Raw genomic sequence first — 21536 nt, 5'->3', positions numbered from 1 at the left:
TTTACTTTTTTGGTGAGCAGTAAAGGTGTTAATTCAGATTTGCAATTTTTTCATCTTTTTAAATATGGCTGGCACAAGCTACTAATTACAGAAAAGAAAAAAAAAAATGGCTAGTAGACAGAAGGAAAAAACAAATAACGAAATAACGAAAATAACCGAAAAAGCGAAAATAATAAATGAGCACATTACCCATTCGGTGAAGGGCATTCATAACGATAAGACCAAATCGGTAGACTCTTCCCCCAATAAAACGAATCAAAATTCAGAAAAAGACATGCCATTTGGCTTAACAAATTGGGAAATATCTTCCGAGCGTACTGTTTCGAGCGATATACGTGAAGGTAAAGGAGATTTTTTCAGCAATAACATAAAATGCAATAATGCCAAGACGAAATTTAAACGTTACGCATTAAATGGGAACGCCCCAGATGCGCAACATAGTGAACACTCAAACAGATTAGAGGAAAAAAAACACTTACACACAATAATAAAGGAAAAAATCCGCAAGTATAGCATTCATCACAACGGCGGAAGTGGAAACTATTGTAACTCGCCAGAAAAATTCAAGACCGAATGCTCCCAGGAAGATAAGGGAGTTGACAAATCACACACAGAAGAAAATTCAAATAATTCTTTTTACACAAATCAGCACCCCGTTGCGTATTTCCTGCAGCAGGAATATTGTGGCCACGATATAACTATACGCGAAGGGACTCGTCGAAATGTTAAGGAGGATGCAACGCTGGGCCGTTCAAAGTGTTTTAAAGATATGCACAAGAGAAAATTCAACAGCATGACGCGCTTAGAGTCCGCTTCGAAAATTGGGGATGACTCTATCGAGGACTTGCCACGGGATGGTAACTCCCGTGGTGGGGGGAACAAGACCGACACCCCTTCCCATGATGTTAAACAAAGTGGGGACAGTACCAAGAGGGAGGATTGCGAGGACCACTCGTCAGGAAAACCTAGACAGGGGAATGGCGAACCGAATTGCGCTCCTCATCGCGATGAGCACGATCAGCGCCAGAAGAGTGAGCAAAGTGAGCCTGGTGAGCCTCCAGGGAAGAACAGCCCGCACGCTGAAAGTATAATCAGGTGTAACAACGAGGAACTGAAAAGGACTCTTTATAAAGGAGGATCAGCAAACCGTATTGCGCGGATGGAGAGGTCCTCGCAGAAATATCAAGAAAAGGGATGCTCCAGGTATCGCAGAAATTGCTATACTGTTAGGCAGAGCAGCATTAAAAGTATTGTGAATGGTAAGGGTAGACGCCGTGATATGAGGGAGGCAAATAGCGGAGCGCACAGTGAAGCGCGCAGTGAAGCGAATGAAGGGGATTCGAGGGTCGATGAACGGAAAAGCGCGTCGGAGGGGGAAGTAGACAAGTTCAGTGGCGCGGGGAGAGGCTCCTCAGGGGAGGCCCCCTCTCATACAGGTGATGATGGGCACGACCAAGACGACCACGGAAGAGAAAAACACAACGAGGAAGAAGGTAAAAATGAGGAGAATGACGTGCGGGACAAGGGAGATGGTGAGGCACACGATAGGGGAGATATTACGGCGAAGAGCCTGGACGAAGGCGGATGGATAGAAGTCGAGCAGCCGCTCACCTTCTGGGATGCCCTGAAGAACAATTTTAAGAACGTGTTTTTGGTGAAGTCCGAGGGGGAAGCGGCAAATGAAGGAGAGGACGTGTCAAATGGAGGGGAAGATGCGGAAAATGGGGGGAAGGAACCCGTTTTGGAGAGCGCACCAGGCGTGGATAACGAAGCTGATGCTGCTAACTCAGACGATTCAGTCAACCGACATAAGGAATTTTCCGCATCCTCCGCGTGCGCCACGTTTCCCGAGGGAGAGTCCTCGCCCCTTACGCCCAGGCAGCACTTCCCGCTCTCCCCAGACGTGTACGTGAAGTGCCTAAACTTCCTGAGCGCGGAAAAAATACTAGAGTGTGAGTTGGTAAACCGGCTCAGCAGCTATGTCATAAATAACCGAATCAATGTGTTTACCCATGTGAAAAAGCTAACTCTGGATGAGAGGTGGTCCCACATCCCAATATACAAGAGACAGTTCTATCTGCATCAGATGAAAAACGTGAAGCATATTTATACCTCGGAGAAAATTTACTCAGGAAATGGAATGTACATTCACGAAGTAGCAGCAATCATATTTCAAAATGTGCCCAATTTAAAGACTTTAGAGTTACTATCGCCGGAGTATTGTATGAATGATAATACTCCAAGACATGAGCCCTTCGCTTTAGCCCCATCAGTTTTTTCTAAGTTGGAGAAGTTAACAATAATTGGATGTCAAACGTTGGAATGGCTACACATTTTGCGTAATTGTTCCTTCCCATTGCTAAAGAAATTGGAAGTATGCTATTATCCCATCCATCACGATCATTGGGTGTGGAAATTCATCTTCGATTTTACCCTGTTGGGGTTACAAGGTTTGTTTAAAATATTATACACAATGGAGAATCTGCAGAAATTGAGCATAGGGTTTGATGTCCTCTTTGATAACATCGAAGGGTATCTTTATAACCCTTTGGAAAGTCATAGGAATGTTTTACAAGAATTTAATTTTGTTACAAACAATCAGAGGTATACAAATGCGTTGTCTGCTCCCCCGGCGAATGGGAACCCATCAAGGAAGTTTAAGAGCTACCGGGGGAGGATCTGTGAGGAAGATTTTAGTGACATCTTTACCATTGCTTATTACATCTCGGGGAAATGTGGCAAGCTGAAGCGAATTATGATAAAGTACAGGGACTCGTATGATAGCTACGGGGATGAGTTGGATAATGAGGAGACGCTGAATGAGTTCATTTCGGAGGCCACCAACACGGCGTCCACTTACTACAACTATGTGTTGAACTGGTTTCGGTCCGCGGGGGGGACAGAGGCCGGTGCGGCGACGGAGCGGGGAACTTAGGTAGTGATGGGAAGCAAGATAGTACAGGGAGAGAAGACGGGCGGAGAAGATGTGGGGAGAAGAAGAGATATGTTCCGGTTTCCGTGCATTGTGTGTGGGTTACCGTGGAAGCGCCCGGTTTCACCAAATGGGATGATCCCATAACGCGCACCTTCGGCTTGGCGATCTGGCTCCCCCCAGAAAGGCGTACGCCCGAGATTGCACAAACGGTTCTTCGGAGCTTCTTGGCACCCTCACATGAACACCCCGACTGGCCAATTAAAAAGAGCAAACTCCCCGGGGTAATTTCTGTCAGACGAAGTGCCGCCTCGCTTGGTGTGATCCCCAATATTCGCTTCCCCACAGGCGTTATTTTTTCCCCTATAGGAGCCTCCTTGTGGGGGGCTCTTCCCCCCTTACACAGTTTTTTCAAGGCGAGCGCCGTGTCCTATGTGCACGTCGCCGCTTGTTTTCCGCTCGAGGTATCAGACGAGGAGGCATCCACCACTCGAAGGGCGGCTACTGAATGTGCTTACCACGTGTGCATACATCTTAGTTGATTTTTAAAACCTGGTTAGCTCACTTGGGTGAATGACCAAACTGAGCAATCGGCACATATGGGAGAAATTTGGTGAGCGTTTCGAATGAACAGCTCGCTTTTGTTTTCTTTTCTTTTGTTTTCTTCCCATTTGTGCTGCCCTAAATTGAGTTGTCTCCTTGTGATGTTCTGCGCCCCGTTTCCATTTGTTCATGTTTACCGTTTTGTTCTGCCTATCGTTTTTGCAAACATTGTTAATGAGGACCAGATTGATTTAAAAAGATTTGTATTCATTTTAAGTACCCTTTAATTTTTGTATGGGTAATTTTCCGTTTCGGGATGTCCGCTTGGCAAAGCAAGTGGGGAATATGTTAAAGACCCCATAGGAGGAAATTCGATAGTCGTTCCGTTTTCTCCCTCTTAGGGAGTTGCAGCGAGTTCAGGGGGCATGACATAATGGCGTAATGCCTCCGCTTCCTGTGTGCAGTGGAGGGCTGGAACGAAATGGACCAATAAAAACAAACATAAAAATGGCTGAGTTGACGTGCAGGTGGTGGGGGTACTACCCACGCGTGCGCCACCCGGAAAGGGAAACACGCCAAAAAGAGAAGCAGAAAAGAAGAGAAGCAGAAAAAGAAAACAAAAGAAAACCAATAGGGACGTTGTAACTGCCCGGTGGGAAGGGCGTAAAATCCCCAAACACCTCTGCACAGCATTTGGCATGTGCATGGTTAAGCATGTTCAACAATTTCACACGTTGAATAATTCCACATGATGAATAATTTCACATGATGAATAATTTCACATGAAAAAAGCGGGAGGAGTCACGCAAATGGGGAGGCATACCCAGGAGGAAGTCGGCCAAATTGTCACAAATTGGGGGCTGACAAGCTGTCACAAATTGTGGCCTTCCAGACGGCCGCATTTTGGGGTCTTCCAAGCTGTCCCAATTTGGTATCCCTTTTGTGCCCCTCCTGGCGGTCTCAAATGACGGTCGGAATTTCTCCCAACTGGAAGGGAGCGGCAGAAGCTTTGCGCGAAAGCTCTGGGTTGACGGGCTGCCTAAATTTTATCTTCTCCACATGAAGAAGGGGGTAGTAAATGTCCAAATCGATATCCTGTTGGTCCATTTTTTTGTTCATATTTAAATTTTTCAAAACGGAGAAGGCCTGCTGCATATTCTGCTTGGAGAATATTTTATTGTACAAATCGGCGTCTACTTCAAAGCGGCTTTCCTTCTTGCAGTCCTCCACAGCTTGCATATAAAAAGCGACATTATTCGATGACATAGAACAGGGGAAGGTATAAATGGTTGACCTGTTCTCGTTGTAACTGTTTAAATTATGGCTAGCTATTCCTTCCAAGGATTTTACGAAATTTTTATTGAAAAAAAGGATTTTTTTCATACTGCCCATTTGGGTATCTCCTTCCATACCGTACTGCCTTATGTAATTTTTTTCAAACATAATTTCATTTTCGTTTGTAAAGAGAACTTCCTCCCCTTGGAGTTCACTTGCGCCGTTTGGTTCTTTTCCAGCATTCTGTGTTGAAGTATTATGCATTGGTACCCCCGAGTTGGCGCCATAATCGGGGGCGTGGCTCATGGATCCGTTTCCATCTCCTGTGTTTATTTGGCCCTCCATTCTGCGGCCATTATTTGGAAGATGTACACTTTGTATTTGCATTTGCATTTGTGGCGTTCCCGCGCCAGCAGCGCCACACACGTTACTATTCCCAGAGGAGGGGTCGAACCCACCGCTCGGTAGCAGGTTCGGATAAGACGACATGTTGTTCCCACCTACCATCTGGTTCCCATAGGCGTAGTTACCATATTGGTTAATTGCGGCTGCTCCTCCGCTCCCGTACATCGCGTACTGCTCGTTCTGCATATTTGGCTGCATGGCGTTACAATTTTGGGGGTAACTAAAATTGTTTTGGCCGAAGGCATTGGACCCTACGACCCCATAGGCACCCTGCACGGGGGGGGCCGACTGCATGTTGCCTCCGAGGTTGTTCTGGTTGTATGCATTCCCAATGAGCTGATTCCCCGGATGGTTCCCCGGATGGTTCATGCCGCTGATGTTGCCGCCTCCCCAGTTGGGGGGCATCATATTGTTTGATGGATTCATACCGAACATGGCCTGTCCCTTCGCGTCGTAATTATAATTCATGTAGTTTTTATCACCTCCGTGTCCTGCCATACTATGCACATTGCTGTTATGGAGTAAGTAGCTATTACTGTGCTGCTGATTTGGAGGAGCTTCCATCGATTGGTTTGTATTCCTCCCACCTGCAAAGAGGGGCTTTCCCTCCTTTAACCTATTTCCAAAAATGGACTTATCTTGACTCGCAAAGTCATATATACTAACAGTGGGGAGATCAACCTTCGTTGCGCTTTTCATATTGTTGCCAAAAAGGGGGGTATTGTTTTTCGTCTTATTTCCAAATATAGATACGTTTTGCTTAACTTGGGAGAATAAAGCTTGGTCGTTGTAGTTGGGTCCATTTTGCTCCTTACCAAAAAAGGGGATGCTATTGTTTTTGTTCTGGTACATGGTGAATCCCCCGTCGGCAGGAGACATAGGGATGCCACCCATGGGATTTCCACTCATTGCACCTCTAGCGTGGTAATAATTGGAAATCTGCTCCATCGGGGGGAGGGGCTTTCCGAATGAGTCATTTGTATACACCATGTTCCTGTTGGGGAAGCCTTGCTGGTTACTAACCGCGTTTACTTTTTGCACGCCATAAAAATCGTTGTTACAATTTTGGAGCTCCCCATAGTTATGCTGCCGTTGCTCATTGTTGCCGGTGGCTTGAAATTGGGCGCCTCCCCCAGGAAAGGGGCCATTTCCCTGGAAGTTCATGCCCCCTTGGTATTCATTCATCTGATTCACCCCTCCGTTAAAACCATTGTTGTTTAGCATTTTGTGGGGAGCTCCCCGGTGGGGGGAATGGCAGAGAGGAGGTGAAAAAAAGGGCGAGTTCTTGTGGTGGTGGGGGGGGGAAGGGCTATATATACACGGTGCCACACTTGGCTGTTTCACTCAAAGCCGTATTCACAAAAAGGGAGTAGCTTTATATACTTCCAGCTAGATGAATAAATTTGCCTATAGGCATTTGGGCCAGTTAACGTGTAAAATAATGCCACGCCGCAAAGTCATAAATCATTCGATCTACATTGCTGCGCTTTTTATGCCATTTGAGAGGGCCCCACGTAACATGTTTCTCTGCCTCGGCGGGGAAATAAAGAAGAAGAAAATGCAAGTGTGTTCTTAATTCATATGTGGAGGGGAAAATCTCTTCTTGGCCGTTGGCGGAGGCACAGAATGTTTACTTAAAGGAGCCTTATCTGCGCGTTCCTTTTTTCCGCATTTTCGAAGTTCGCAACTCTGCGCGAGGTTTAAAATGAAGGCCGCGCGAAGGTGCACCACGAGTATGTACATATAAATATATGGGATATGTACGTGCATATTTCGTCATATTATATGCAGGCAGCAAAAGGAGCGCTCCTTTCGGCATTCTCCTCCACATAATGCTTTTTTTTACAAGTTTGGCAACAGTAGCTATGCATATATGCATGCATATTTATGTATACATATGGTTTTTTTTTTTCTTTTTCCGATTTGCTAGATGCTAGAAGCGATGTCTCCTCCTCTCTTCGCCTCTGCGATTTTTTCCATTAACACGTGGAGAAGCAAAACATGCTGCGTTAATTGATGCCGCTTTTGCGTTAGCATGTATGTAGCTTGACTCTGTTCATTCTTTTTTTTTTTTTTTTTTCTTTTTCACGTCATGTATGGCCCCATACTAGCACAGGCTCATTTCTCTCTTTATATATTTTTTCGTGCGGGAAAATTGGCACGCTCCACAGGAGTCGCCAAGATTTACAAGGCTTCCTTTTTTGTTCCACCCCACCCCAAATGGTATACCTACTTTGTGAGGAATAATTTTGAAATTGTACATTTGGACCGTTTTATCGGATGAACGTTTTGGCTCAGGAGAATGCCGCCGTTGGTGTGGCCCCTTTCGTCTGGCTCTGTGAGTCCCCTCTTTTTTCTGTCGCAGTCTCGAAATGACGGCATGTTTCGAAAAGGTAGAGGTGCTAAGCGTACGACTTGCCGCTCTACCGCCTCGCTCGACGTGGTTCATCGCTGCATCGGCTGTCTCTGCGAACTTCCCCGTGAATGGCAATTTTCTAAGAAGCACGTAAATACAAGCAACTGCGTTAAAATGTGTGTATACATTTCGCGTCCACATATCTGTCCATATGAACTGCGCGAAGGGTTCCTCCCTACGTGGTACTACGGTTTGTCCTTTTTTTTTCTCTTGCGCAAACAAGACGGCCCCCCTGCACGTAGGCCAGCTGCCCTTTTTAAACCACAACTCTTGAAGAAACAAAAGGAAAACCTCGCCGGAGACGCATAAAAACGACGTTACGATTTTCGTTAGCGTAAAAAAATGAGTATGTGTCAAAAAGAGTTGCTTTTTCATTTTGAAAAAAGGAGAATGTCAACAGGATAAATGATGATTTATTCCGGTGAGGGAAAAAATGGGAAAAGTGCACACAGATATGTACATATGCATACATGGGCTGCCTTCAAAAATTTACAACTGTATAAACCGCAGCCCCCTCTTTACGCCTTTTAAAGGAGTGCAATTATGCACACACGTGGGTACGCGCTGGGGATTGACCGTGGCGAGGTGCTCCTTTAAGCCTATTCAAAACGAAGTGCCACCCACTTCCTCAGGTGTAAATCACTTCTTCGGGGATGTCTTCCACTGTTTCGGCATGTCGTCATTTTGACGTCAATTCATCTGTCTTCGTCTTCCTGCTCTTTTTCCCATATCGTCTGTTCCACTTCTAACCTCCGCTCACCCGGCGAGCCCCTCGTTCTCGTGTTCTTGCCTCCTTTTCATTAAGTAGTAGCCCGCCGTTTCCTCGTCGTCAATGTTGTAAAAGAGTAAGCTCAAGTTGACGTTCTTTTCTATTTCCTCGATTAATTTTTGCGCTGCCTCTTTTATATTGTCAATCTGAGTGGAGGTGGAAGCCAGGAGTCCCCCTTTGCTCGTTGAGGCCACTTTACTCAGCAGCAGGGATGTGCCCTTCAGGGCGGCTAATGAGCCCCCGGTTTTGGCGAAGGAAAGTTGAGCCAGGCCTGTTTTCCATATTATCGGAAATGTAGATGATAACAGCAGGGGGATTTCAATGGTCATTTTGATGATAGCGCGACGAACGGGGGACGTGATTTATGCGAGCACTGTTAGTATGCGCTTTGTTTGGTGAATGACAACCAAAGGGGACAACCCAAATAAAACTGTTCCAATTTGTTTCTCGGCGTAGTGTATTTTGAGAAGTCAAAACGAGATGTCCTGAATGCGTTTTCTCTAAATGAAGCCATTTTAAGGTTTTTTTTTTTTTGGGGGATATTTTTAGATGAACAAAATGTATAAAAAAAAAAAAAAAAAAAAAAATGTGAAGGTAATTTTCTTTTTCGCCACATTTATGCACACACCTGCTGGTCCTGTTCCCCTTTGTCCACCTTGACGTGAGCAGCGTCCTGACCCTCCTTCGCAGATTGCTTAACTTTTTGCCTCTTAAGCTTATCCTTGTAGTAATCAATATAAAGGGTGTTAATTTTCCTCTTGAATTTCAGAGCCGCCATGGCAACTTCCTCACTCCTGTGATCCATAAGTTTGTAGCACACGTCAAAGATGTTGGAGCTGGTCACATGTTTTAAGTTAAAGTGGAAATTATTGGTTACGTAAATGAGCCCGTTTAAGAGAGTCTTCACATCATTTTCGTCTTTCGATTTTTGTAACTCAATTAGTTTGACTAAGAAATTGTCAAACTTCCTTTTTTGCTTTTCTTCATTGGATGCAACTAGCTGTTCATTTTTTTTTCGAGATTCTTCTTTAATTCTTAATTGCTCCTTTAGACTAATTTCTTCTTTGTCTTCATCCGCCTTATTCGATTTATAAATTAAGTGTATAAGTTCGGGACACTGTTCGGTTAGGATAGCGTTAGCAGACTTCTGCGCCGTTGGGGCTTCTTCTTTTTCTGTGGGTTCCTTTTCGTTCAGGAGCTCCAGATCGAGTCCATCATTCGTTAGCTTTGAAAAGTTGTCCAGTTCTTTTATTCTGTTTTCCACCAGTTCCTTTTTTTTTTTTTTATCCTTTACCACTATTTTGTTTGTGTACATGCCTATGATGGATTCGATGTCGAAGGATTCTCCGCCCGCCGCGTTCGAAGCGTCCGCTCCGTCTGTACGGGCTGTACCGCCTGTGTTTTCCTTTTTCTTCTTTTTTTTCTTCTCTGTCTCGGTGGTGGTGGTGGATGAGTCGTTTTCCTTTCCGTCAGCTTCATCCGTTGCGTTCACTTCGTCGGCCGCGTTCACTCCTTCCCCCTCGTCCCACGTAATTGGTCCCACTTCCACGAACCTGGCGCTCCTGCCGTACTTTTTCTTCCCCCGTTTTGTTCGATCCTGCTTAACGTGGTACTTGCAAAAGTGGCCAAAGAGGGGTGTGTAAATGACAATTTTGCAGCCTTCCCCATTTCGCTTCCTCCCCTTACACCTTTCCAATTTATCGATCAATCCAATGACTTTTAATTTTGTATTGTCCGATACTTCTAACAACCTGGAGTTATAATACTGTGGATCTTTGTCCTTCACAACTGGGTTGACAAGGGCGATAACGGCTCCTTCCTTTTCCGCTTCAAATTGTTCGCAAATTTCTCCCGTGAGGAAGATCCTGGATTGTGTATTTTGCAAATCGGAAATGTCCCAGAAAATAAATTTTTCGTTATTGTACTTCCTGACTTGGTAAGGTATATTGACAATGGTGCAGATGATGACAATTTCTTCTTCTTCATTTTTTTTTTTCTTAATTTCGCTGTCGTATTTCGATATGTAGTCTGCGAAGCTCATGATTGTTTTGTTTTTAAGAAAGGACTGGCAGTCCTCCTTATTCGTTTTCCACTCCTTCAGCTCCAGCTCGATTTCGTTCGCCTTTAGTTTGTTGCCATGTAGAATTGGCAGAGCTGGGGTGGCCTCATCTTCCTCGCTGGCAAGCACTATCGCCTCATCACTGGAGAGCACTACAACTTCTTCGCTTCCATGCGCTTCTCCCCCTTTGATGTTATCCATTTGGTAGAGGCGACCAATTGGCAAAACTGGGATAATGCAGAGGAAGCAGGGGCTGCTCAACGAGTAGACCGCGGGGACAATATGCCCATATGTGTCTCACTTTGGCTAGCATAAAAAAAAAATGGCTAGCTACAACATATTCGGGAAACGACAGAGGAGTGTCACTTTTTTGCAGTTTTATGTGTCATCATATTTGTACATTTTTTACCTCTTCATTGTGGACAGCTTAGCTAAACAGGTGTTAAGTTTGAGAAGCCTTTTTTCTATTTCGTTCCTGCTGCTCCGGATGGTTTTCACCTTTTTTTTTTTTTTTTTTGCGAACGTGCAAAATAATGACGTAAAAACGCTGAGGGGAAACAGACGGAGAAATCGTGTTTGTGCCTTCGTCAAGTCTGTCTTTTTCTTAAATATGTTGGAGGGGCATAAAAAAAAGCGTGGCGCTTCAGAGTTCGCCCAGAGGAGGAGATGCATACGAACGGCTGGTTAAGTTACAAAGAGTGGAAATCACCGGCACGAATTTCTACACCAATGTGATGCTTCCACGCACATAAGGGATTTGCGATTTTGTTGAACAAGGCATTATTTCGTATGTGTGTGTTGGAGGGAGGCGGGGGGCTCCTTCAAGGTGGAAGTAATACCATCGTATCAACATTCCCCTAGAAGAAAACACTTATGTTTGCAAAAAAAAAACTCGACTAGCCCAGCAATTATTATTATGATAAGTGGGAGCAAAACCAATTCGTGTTGCGAAATGGGTCAATCATTGCCATACATTGATGCCTCGGAAAATATAAGAGCAAAGGAGCAAAATGAATACGCCCTCCCCTACTAAGGTTTCCTTATCGATGAGGTGGAAGGTGGCGTAGCACAGAGTGGAAGAAAAGGGGTATATCCCTTCTCTAACATTTGAACAATTATTTTTTTAGGGGGGAGAGGGAGAGACGAAAAGCGTAAGTGCGTTGATTAAGGGAGGTTTCTTTCCTTTCCTCAGGGAAAAAAAGAGTAAATCCTTTGGTTCCAAAAGTGTTGGCAACTTCCGTAACGCGAAATGTACGTATAATTGCAAATGTTCCTATTTTTCCCATCCCCATGTAGTCATACCGTTGGGCAGGGGGGTTCATTTGGTGAATTTCCTCATCTCGTGGAGGCTGATTTGATCTCTTTCTAAGCTGGTTCACCATTCGGCAGCTATATATGCATGCGCGCGTTGAGAATCTGCATCACGTTCACATTGTATATGTACAGATATAGCATTTCTGCGTCGGTACAAAAAAAAAAAGTAGTTACAACTCGTTTGGCATTTCCTCCTCTGCTGGTGACTGCAGAGCGGATACTGCCTGATTTTGATTTTGTCTAAAAAGGGAAAGACGATATTTCCCCTTGCTTGAGCCGAATTTCCTCCGCTTTTTTCTTTTTTGCAAGAGATTAAAAAAAAAAAGGACGACCCGCGCAGCGCCCCTGTCGTTATGTTGACATAAAATAAATGCATGCCGCGGAAACGGGAAAGAATAAACAGAAAAATAAAGAAAAAAAAAGGGGGGAAAAAAAAAACTATTTTGTATGCGAAATGGACCACACGAAATAATAATTGACTTATTTTTCCCCCATTTTAATACTTTTTTTTGAGAAGGTCAACATAATTGTGGAGAAAACACTACAGTAGCAACTCCAAGCGAATGCTACAACATCTTTTTTGTACCTTTGCCCAACCGCCGCGGGACAGGAAAAATGAAGAACTATTCCATTTTTACGCGCTGCATTTTTTACCCCGTTCGATAAAAAAAAGAAAAAAAAATGGACGCAAAAATGGGAGAAAGAATGAGCCAAGATGGAGAGAATAACAATTACGAAGGTCACTTTGGCGCGGCAAATAATTATGGCAAACTTTGCAACCGTGAGGAGAGTCAAAATATGATTCCACATGTTGGCGGTAGAGTAATGGCAAGGGTTCACTACAGTGGGATTCCCCCGGTGAGGGAACAGGGGGATGTCTGGTTTGGCGCGGAAGAAGGAGCTGTACAGAACGGGGCAGGGCAAAATAGGCCAGGACGAAGTATCCCAGGACAGAGTAGGGAGGCCTCCAAGTGGGCTTCTCCACCATGTGGACATTCCCCCAATTGGCCCATGCAGAATGAGGGTGCCTCCTACTGGCGCCCAAGGGGAAGCCCTCATAATAACCGCTTAGGAAGACGCCCCTGGAGCCAAGCACCGGGCGCGCAAAGGCAACACTGCAGCAGCAACAACGGTTGGAGGAATTACCACATGGGTGGTTGCCAAAGTGAGCAGCCTGGACAACCTCCGCAACATGCCCACGGAGCACTAGCACCAGATGGAAATTATTTAAAAAATTATTTTTCCTCCTATGGGAATGGTTACGCGGATGACGGTAGCGGCAGTGGCAACTGCGGATATCACTACGGTGGCGCCCCCCAGAAGGCTTCCGAAAGCGAAAGCGCCCGTGCGTATAATGGCGGCATGGGAGCAGGCAGAAGGGGGGGTGCCCCCCGTACGGTTCGTAGTAGTGGCCCAAGTAGGAAAATTCTTCCTCCGCCACCCTCCGCCTATAAGCAACATAGGGGGGTGTACCATAATGGGCTCCACCAAATGGGCAGCATAAGTGACGATAACCAAGATATAGAGAATCCCTACCTGGAAAGCACCAACGTGGTAGACAATGCGAACAGAGCAGACGGTAGCCAATGGATGAGTCACACGATGGGTGATCCCTACGAGAGTAGAAGTTTGCCTCATGGGGAAATCCCACTGATGAGAGGTTCTTATAACATTCGCAAAGGGAACAACTGTGTGGGATTCCCTTCGACGAATTCGTTTATAGCCCCGCCGTACAGCAACTGTGCGGTCAGGGGGACCACCCACTGGAAAAAATCGACGGAAGAAAGATATGAAGAGCATTGCTCATCAGTGAAGAAGCCTGGTGAGGGGAAAAGACAAAAAGTGGATTTTCCAATTAGGAGTGAGTCGAAGTACGTGGAGATGAATGCGAAGAAGAGAAACAAAACGGATGATCATAATGAGGATACGGTTCAGGATGCAATTCGACCCAATGGAATAAATGTCGAAATGAAGAGAAGTAAAGAAAGTAGCAAGTTCATTTTCTGCCACCATTGTGATGTAAACATCGAAGCAGACAAACTGCAGGAACACAACCAAAGTGAGCATATAAAGTGCCCCATAGATAATTGTGGGCAGATTTACAGCCTGGACGATTTGGACGTCCACCTGCTAAACCATATAAAGAATGACAAAGATGAAGTGATCCTAAATGACTCCAAGGAAATTGAAAAGTGGATCCAGGAGAGGAAAAAAAATTATCCAACGAGGGAACAAATAGCCATCAACATGAAAAATAATGAAAATGGGAAAAGGAGAGAGAGAAAAAAAAAGCCAAATTGCCTAATTGAGGAATTATTATTTGAGAGCTACTGCTCAGCTGTCGGGCGAAATATATACTTGAAGAATAAGTGGGAGAAATCCATTTTCGTTCCCCTCTTGACGAAGCTGGAACAAGGTAGCCTGCACAATAATATGTACGAAAATAGTTACTACCCACTTGTTGGCAGTCCCATGGGGGGGAAATATTACCCAACGAATATGCGAAGGAGACCATTTAAAGAGAGGCAACTTATCGACTCACTCAACATTCACAGGAAGTCTCCTTTGCTGTACCAGCTGATGAAAAAGGAAATTTACCTGTACGAGAAAAAGCTGATAAAGTGCATCCAGTTCATCACGCGCAGTGGCTTCTTTGACGACTCCGAGGGGGGCGCGGGCGGCACAGACATCCACGAACTGGGGTAGCCGCGAAGGGGAGAGCAGAGCAGAGGTGTCTTAGCTAAGATGTCACCTGCTTGGAGGAGTATCCCCTCGTTTGCCTTCTCCACGTCATACAAGGTGTACCCCCTTTCATATGGGTAAATTTCTCTTTTTTTTTTTTTTTTTTTTTTTTCTGTTACCATATTATTTGTTTTTTTTTATTGTTATCATACTATTTATTTTTCTTTTTTTTGTAGGCAAAAATAGGGGGGCCATTTTTTTGACAACGTTTCGAACCGCAGCGTGCCTCCCCCCCAAGTGTTTGTTTCTTTCCCCCCCGCATACTTGCTCTCTTTTGTCTGCAAAAATGAAGTGCACAATTTGAATTGGAATAAACTATTTCTTTCAACACTGTGTGTACTATGTATAATTTGCGTAAAAGGGTTGTTAAAAAAAGTTGGTACGGAGGGGGTCCCCTTGTCCCCCCTACAAATGATCACAATGATCAGAATGATTACAATGATCAGAATGATTACAATGATTACAATCATCACAATGTTCAGGATGCTCCCATCCCATAGGTGGCTAACCAGGGGGACGTTTCCCCCGTTTTGTAAAAAGGGGGAGATATTGCCTCCACCGAAAAGATGATAAGTCTATTTTCCGCTTTACGTTCCATGTGTTAGTTGCTCCACAGCAGGAACGAGTTTTTCTCCATACCTCTGTCTGTTTCTATGCAGGCTGGTAAAGCCGACTCGGTCTGTTTCACCGGGCCTCCCCGCCTCTTCCCCATTCAAAGCGGGTAATCATTGTGGTAGAAAATACATTCCGTGTCGCCGTCCAAACGGGGTTGCGATACCCAACAAAGGACTGCCACGTCGCGGAAAAGGGATTCTACCTTATTTAGACGTCCTCGTTTGACGCATCAGAGTGCTACTTCACTGTGTAGTCTCTCCTTCTGCGCCAAGCGAACTTCCCTTATATTTATGTCTCCTCACCCCCCTGCTGACGTATTTTTTCCCCATAACATTGTCCCACTTTGGAAAAGGCATAAAGGGGCATCATTTCTCTTCACCCCACTGGCATTGTACATGTTGAGAGAATCCGGTTGGTTAATTTTTGCGCAACTGTATTTGAGAGTGTCCAGCGGCGGACTACAGAAAAAATGAAAAAGAAACGACAAAGAAGGAAGGCTAAATGGACTGTTCCGGAGGAATGTCACTCTTGGGAGAAAGGCAGCATATCACAGGTAAGTGCAGGCCACCCCAAATGACAGTTCTGACTTTGACGCTTGACATGTTTGTGGCAAAAGAGAAAGGAAAAAAAGAAAAAAAAAAAAGCAACTATGCTGCGATTATATATAACCAGCTATATGTATTATTCCTTTACAATACGATACAAAAGATAGGAGTGTGTTTTTATCTTGCGCCAAGCCTCCTCCCCCGCTGATGCGTAAAAGCGGCCCAATGGGTTTGTGAAGAAACCACGCTCCGTTCAATAGAGAGAGGGAAAAAAAAATAAATAATCAGCCATAGAATTTTTTTTTCCTACATGGCTGGAGGGCTATACCAGTTTAAGAAAAAAAAAGTAAAGAAGGGAAGAAAAAGGAAGAAACGGGAAGAAAGAGGTAGAAAAAGGAAAAAAAAGTAAAACAATCTGACGCTTTTAACGAATCGCTTTAACCGCAACATACGTAGAAAAACGCCATTTCAGCGTAGCATCGGAAATTACCCTCCAGGAGCCGAGAAATGCTCAGCGACCGCGCGGGGGAAGCAGCGCAAGAGCGAGCATACAAATACAAGCCAAACGAGAAGAAGTCAAACAAATATGTACGTATGTATGTAAAGCATGTATGTATGTATCGATGGATGTATATACATAGGCATGCCCATCTTCGTACAATTAAAACTGAGGAAGTAAAAAAAAAAAAAACAAGTAGGAATAAACATAGCACCACCTTCAACATTTTGTATCACTTCCTTACACGAATATTACATAGGTGGGACGTCGTGAGGAAACAAGCCCCCCGCCCCTGCCCCTCTTTCCCACATTGGGAGAGGAACTCATATGCCCATTAGGCGGGGGACTGTTTTGTTTTACGTTGCCTATATACCTACTAGAGGGGAAGAAAAAAGCAGGGCTGCTCAAGGTAGAAAACGACATAATATAGTTGCGTAGCCAGCGGTGACGTCTTGACTGACCTTTGTGATTGTTAAGAGGAAGAGAGAGGGGACACCGTTTTGTGTTACCCCTGGCTAGAATCACATATATATGGATCCGTGGTAAAGTTTCAAAGGCATGTCAGAAAAAAATGGAAGATAACTCCTACTTTGATGAGGTAGAGAAGCTGCTGGAAAATAAAAGTAAGAACAAGGAGGAGGAAGAGGAAAAGAAGCAGAATGGAGTTGTACAAAATAGTCGCAGGAAAAAGAAAGAAATAAAGGGAAGGGCAACGAATGGAAAATCGGACAACCGCAGTGACAACGAGACGGTGGGGAAGGATCAAAAGGAGGAATATGGAAATGGAAATGGAAATGACGAGGACGAACATAATGACAACGAACAGAATAATGACATGGACAGCACGCGAGATGACGAATCCGTTGTGAAAAAAAATTCCCATAAGAAAGAATTAAATGGGGGAAGGAGAAGGGGTAAAGGAGGAAAAAGTGACCCGCAGGGTGGCAAAAATAAGTCCAGAGCGAAGAGGAGGGGAAGCCAAGGTGGAAGTAGTGGGGAGAGAAGCAGAGGTGGTGGCAGCGATGTTACTAGTGAAAATGGCAGCGAAGAAGAAAGCGTAGATGAAGCCCCGAATGGTCGTGCCCATGAGGGGGGGCGTGGCAGCGCTCGCGGCAGTGGTGACAGGCACAAAGAGGCTAAGACGAAGAGGAGTCGCTCCAGGGAAGCAAATCGGGCCAGCGGTAATGATAGAAAGAAAAAAAACAGAGTGAGAGACACACCCAGTGATAGCATTGTGGAAAAACGCAAAACGTATTCATCGGAGGAGTCTAGTAGTGGGCACAAAGGAAGAAGGAAAAGACATAAAGATAGGGATAGCCCCGTGAAATCGCCCAGGGAAATGTCCCAGTCGAAGTCTGGCGAAAGTGATGACGAGGTTGAGTTGGAAGGTAAGAGACGAAGTAAAAGAAAGAGTGCAACAGAGACAGGAAGAAGGAAAAAAGGTCACGAGAAAAAGGATCAGAAAAACAGGGCTCGGCAATGTGACTCAGAGAACGAAGCAGAAACTGACCGAGAGGAGACGAATGGGGAAGACACCAACAGTGATGCGGAGAATAGTGACCAAACGGAGAGTGGCCAAACGGACAGTGACGAAACAAAAAACGACGATGACAGCGACAGTGGAAAGGATGCCGGCAGGAGGAAGCGCAGCGGCAAAGTGAAAACTGTCGGCAGGAGGAGTGACAATAGGGGACGCCAAAAAAAGGCAAAATCCGAGTGGGAGGACGAGTCAAATTTGTCCACAGATTCAGAGCGTGGCGAAAGGGGAAGAAGAGGAAGGGGGAGAGAAAAAGAAAGAGGAGAAGCAGGGGTAAGCGGAAAAGCAAGAGGAAGAGGAAGCGCAGGAGGGAGTGTGAACTCGGACCAGGAGGAAGAGGAAAACAGAGAAATTAGCGAAAGTCGAGACGATCGGGAGAAGCAAAGGAGGAGACATAGAAGGAAGACCCCCAGTATTGAACGGGTTTCTTCCAGTAAAAGGAAAGCTTCCTATCGAGATGACAGCAATGATGAGGGTGACGACGCTGATGAGATTGGCGACACTGATAAGGATGGCGACGAATCCGATGGGGAGCGCTCCGGAGGTGATGACGCAAAAAAGAGAAAGAGAAAAAAAAAGAACGATAAAGAAAATGAGAGAAAAAGAGCAGAACGAGATGCGTCGTCCAGTGGAAGCTCCTCTAGTGGGGAAGAAGACACTCGAAGGAAACGGAAAAGGAGAAAAGCCAGTTCTAGTATGAGCGGCTCAGATTCCAGTGATGGGGAGGAGCGCGACCGCAGGTCAAGAAGCCGAAGAAGGAGGAAACGAGAGAGGCACGATCTGGAAAGGAGGGAAAGACATCGTGATAGGGAGAGGGAGCGTGAAAAGGAAAGGCAACGTGAAAGGGAAAGGGAGCGTGAAAGGGAAAGAGAGTGCGCGTGGGAACAAATTCGAAAGGAGCGCGAACTCGAGCGAGAACGGCAAAGAGAAAAACTGAGGAAGGAGAAAGAAGAAGCAAGAATTAGAAGAGAAAAAAGAAGAGAAGAAAAAAGAATAAAGAAGGAACAAGAGGAAGCTAAGAGAGACGACCTAACTGTTCTGGTACTCAACTTAGACCTAAAGGCAGATGAAAGAGACATATATGAATTTTTTTCAGAGGTTGCTGGAAAGGTAAGAGATATTCAGTGTATAAAAGATCAGAGGTCAGGAAAATCCAAAGGAGTAGCTTATGTAGAATTCTACACACAAGAAGCAGTGGTGAAAGCATTATCGGTTAATGGGTATATGTTGAAAAATAGGCCAATAAAAGTCCAATCTTCCCAAGCGGAAAAAAATCGAGCCGCCAAAGCTGCAAAACATCAGCCCATTGATCCAAATGATATTCCGATAAAATTATATATTGGTGGGCTATTAGGTGCGCTAGGAAATATCACGGAACAGGAGTTAAAGCAGCTGTTTAATCCTTTTGGAGAGATTCTTGAAGTAGAAATTCATCGAGATCCTTACACAGGGAAATGCAAAGGGTTTGGATTCATTCAGTTCTTTAGAGCATCTGAGGCCATTGAAGCTATGGGGGTTTTAAACGGGATGGAAATAGCAGGGAGAGAATTAAAAGTTAGCTTCGCCCAGGATTCGAAATATATCCTTGCATCTGAGAAGGAGGCAAAGGACAAGCTGCTCGCAAAGCTCATGGCGAAGAAGGCGAAAGCTGAGGAAAAGGTCGAAGAGCCTGACAATGAGAAAATTGACAACGATGATGATGACGGAGGTGGGCTCATTGCTGGAGCCGGAAGTAAAATTGCCCTCATGCAGAAGTTGCAGCGGGACACCATCCTTGACTCGAGGGTAATGAGAGGATAGGCTAGAGGGCAGGAGCGAGGGGGAAAACTAGATATCTCCCACGCCTCTGCTTTGTTCGCACGTTCATCATATGCTTTTTGCGTCTCTTTGCACCTGTTTCCGGCTTTTCTGCCTCCTTTTTGCACCCCTTTTGATACATTTCCCCTTTTTTCCCCTTTTCCCCCACCAACATGGCAGATATCGAGCCAGTTCGCCACCGGAGCCAATACCATCATCCAATCAGCGCCGCTCGGGACTGCCCAACCAAACATCGTCAACAACATCACGCCCAACCTGGTTCTCTGCAACATGTTCTCACCCAATGACGAAAACATCGGCTCAGACCCAGACTTCTTCACCGACATAATTGAGGACGTTAAGGGGGAGTGCAGCAAGTACGGAAGTGTCACCAAAATCTGGCTAGATACAAAAAATATCGACGGGAAGATTTACATCAAGTATGCTAACCACGATGAATCCTTGAAGGCATTTCAGTTTCTAAATGGGAGATACTTTGGAGGTTCACTCATAAATGCTTATTTTCTGACGGCGGAGATGTGGGATTCGATATGTCGCTAGTTGCGCAGGAAGGGTTGAATTGTCCACATGCGAGCAAACAGAACAGTGGATGGGATCCTTCCCCCCCCGCTCAATCGTCAAGAGAACAAAATGAGTAACGTGTCTATACCGATGTGCCACTTTAAAAGAGGGGAAAACCCCAACTCTCCTTTCTTTTTAAAACATAATCCGATGTTAAAAGGGCGATTGTTTTATTTCACTTTATTTTATTATATTTTATTTTTTCCTTTAGGCCGCTGCCCTCCATTTGAATGTCTCTTATCATATCAATGTCTATGTCATACCAGTCGTGTTTATGCGCGACGTTTATCCTTTGTTTCAAATATGTGCATTCAAACTTGTGGGAAAAAAAAAATGACTGAGCGTGAGCAGCTGTAGCTATGCCGTTTTACCTTTTCCAATTTGTGCAGCGGAGTGACGTGTGAGAGTATGCAGCCATGTGTTAAGTGCCCCCTGCTTCGTTGTTCATTTTGTGTGCCCGGGAAGGTTTCCCTTCTTGTTGGTGACTACTCACTTTTGCACTTGCATTTTCATTTATGTAATACTAGCGCTGCGGAGGGGGGAGACGCGAAAAAGGGATCCCAACTTGTCGCAGGCCCAGCTTCATTTGTGTCTATAATATATGTGCATGCGCGTAGGCTTGGCAAGGAAAAGAGCACATATGACACATACAGAAAGAGGAATGCTATGAAAAGGGAGAAATCTCCAATCAGGGGCAGGACGAACAGTTCATTTTACACCGCCGCAATTTAATTGACTTTAATTTATCTGCATCCGTTCTTATGTGCATTTCGATTTAATTTTTTTTTTTTTTTCTTCTTCTCCTTCACGTGGTTATTACACATAATTTCATTTTTCACGTTTACCATTTAGGGCCTTCAGCAGAACATGCCTATCGCGAAAACAACCAAAAAAAATAGGATAAAAAATAGTAAATAAAAAATAAAATAAACGAACAGAGCGCAACATTTCACCAATTTGATGTTGTTATAAATCTTTTTTGTCCTCTCATGGGTAATGCGCTCTCATGCGGAGGTGCGGACGGATAAGCATGCCCTTGTGTGTATATATTTGTGCGCTTTTTTTCACCTGTTAGCAGAGGGAGTGGCCATACCATCGAACGGATGGGCGAAAAAACAAAGCTAAGCATGCGTAACATGGGCGATGCTTCTTTCTAATACCGCTAAAGTTGTAAATGGCGCAGAATGATGCGGTGTGAAATATAATGAAGCGAAATGAAATAAATTTCTTTGCATACTCATCCCAGTTATTCATACTATATAAGTGTAGCTTTTTCAAAAAAATAAAATAATAAAAAAAGAACCTTCTGTTGTAAGGCGCCCCTTTCGATAATTTCACTTTTATGTTGTTCCTGTTAGATTGTATTTTTCGGAACAACCGTGGACGAGTCCGTTTTGAGAGACGTGGAACGAAAAAAAAAAAAAAAAAAAAAAAAAACCATTTGACGTGATACCAATCGCTATAATTTAACTTCATCCCATTATGTGTGCTCCACGGAATGTTCCT

General features: G+C 44.7%; 6 protein-coding genes across 6 annotated transcripts; 3 read left to right on the top strand and 3 right to left on the bottom strand.

Annotated features, from left to right (window-relative positions):
• Positions 1–106: 106 nt before the first annotated feature.
• C922_00048 (hypothetical protein) lies at positions 107–2935 on the top strand (the record flags this gene model as incomplete). Its single annotated transcript, XM_008815665.1, has 1 exon — positions 107–2935. One exon carries the CDS (start codon positions 107–109, stop codon positions 2933–2935), a length of 2829 nt encoding a protein of 942 aa, XP_008813887.1.
• A 1500-nt stretch (positions 2936–4435) lies between these two features.
• Positions 4436–6379, bottom strand: C922_00047 (hypothetical protein; the record flags this gene model as incomplete). Its single annotated transcript, XM_008815664.1, has 1 exon — positions 4436–6379. One exon carries the CDS (start codon positions 6377–6379, stop codon positions 4436–4438), a length of 1944 nt encoding a protein of 647 aa, XP_008813886.1.
• Positions 6380–8327: 1948 nt separating this feature from the next.
• C922_00046 (hypothetical protein) lies at positions 8328–8669 on the bottom strand (the record flags this gene model as incomplete). The annotated part of the gene is made up of 1 exon (XM_008815663.1): positions 8328–8669. One exon carries the CDS (start codon positions 8667–8669, stop codon positions 8328–8330), a length of 342 nt encoding a protein of 113 aa, XP_008813885.1.
• A 287-nt stretch (positions 8670–8956) lies between these two features.
• Positions 8957–10600, bottom strand: C922_00045 (hypothetical protein; the record flags this gene model as incomplete). The annotated part of the gene is made up of 1 exon (XM_008815662.1): positions 8957–10600. The coding sequence occupies one exon, from the start codon at positions 10598–10600 to the stop codon at positions 8957–8959; it is 1644 nt and encodes a 547-aa protein (XP_008813884.1).
• Positions 10601–12394: 1794 nt separating this feature from the next.
• Positions 12395–14419, top strand: C922_00044 (hypothetical protein; the record flags this gene model as incomplete). The annotated part of the gene is made up of 1 exon (XM_008815661.1): positions 12395–14419. The coding sequence occupies one exon, from the start codon at positions 12395–12397 to the stop codon at positions 14417–14419; it is 2025 nt and encodes a 674-aa protein (XP_008813883.1).
• A 2266-nt stretch (positions 14420–16685) lies between these two features.
• C922_00043 (hypothetical protein) lies at positions 16686–20009 on the top strand (the record flags this gene model as incomplete). The annotated part of the gene is made up of 2 exons (XM_008815660.1): positions 16686–19436; positions 19629–20009. 2 exons carry the CDS (start codon positions 16686–16688, stop codon positions 20007–20009), a joined length of 3132 nt encoding a protein of 1043 aa, XP_008813882.1.
• Between the last annotated feature and the right edge of the window lie 1527 nt (positions 20010–21536).

This window comes from Plasmodium inui, assembly GCF_000524495.1.
Source record: "Plasmodium inui San Antonio 1 unplaced genomic scaffold supercont1.1, whole genome shotgun sequence".
Taxonomy (NCBI): Eukaryota; Apicomplexa; class Aconoidasida; order Haemosporida; family Plasmodiidae; genus Plasmodium; species Plasmodium inui.
Note: the sequence above shows the minus strand (reverse complement) of the source record. Positions and strands in the feature narration are given on the sequence as shown.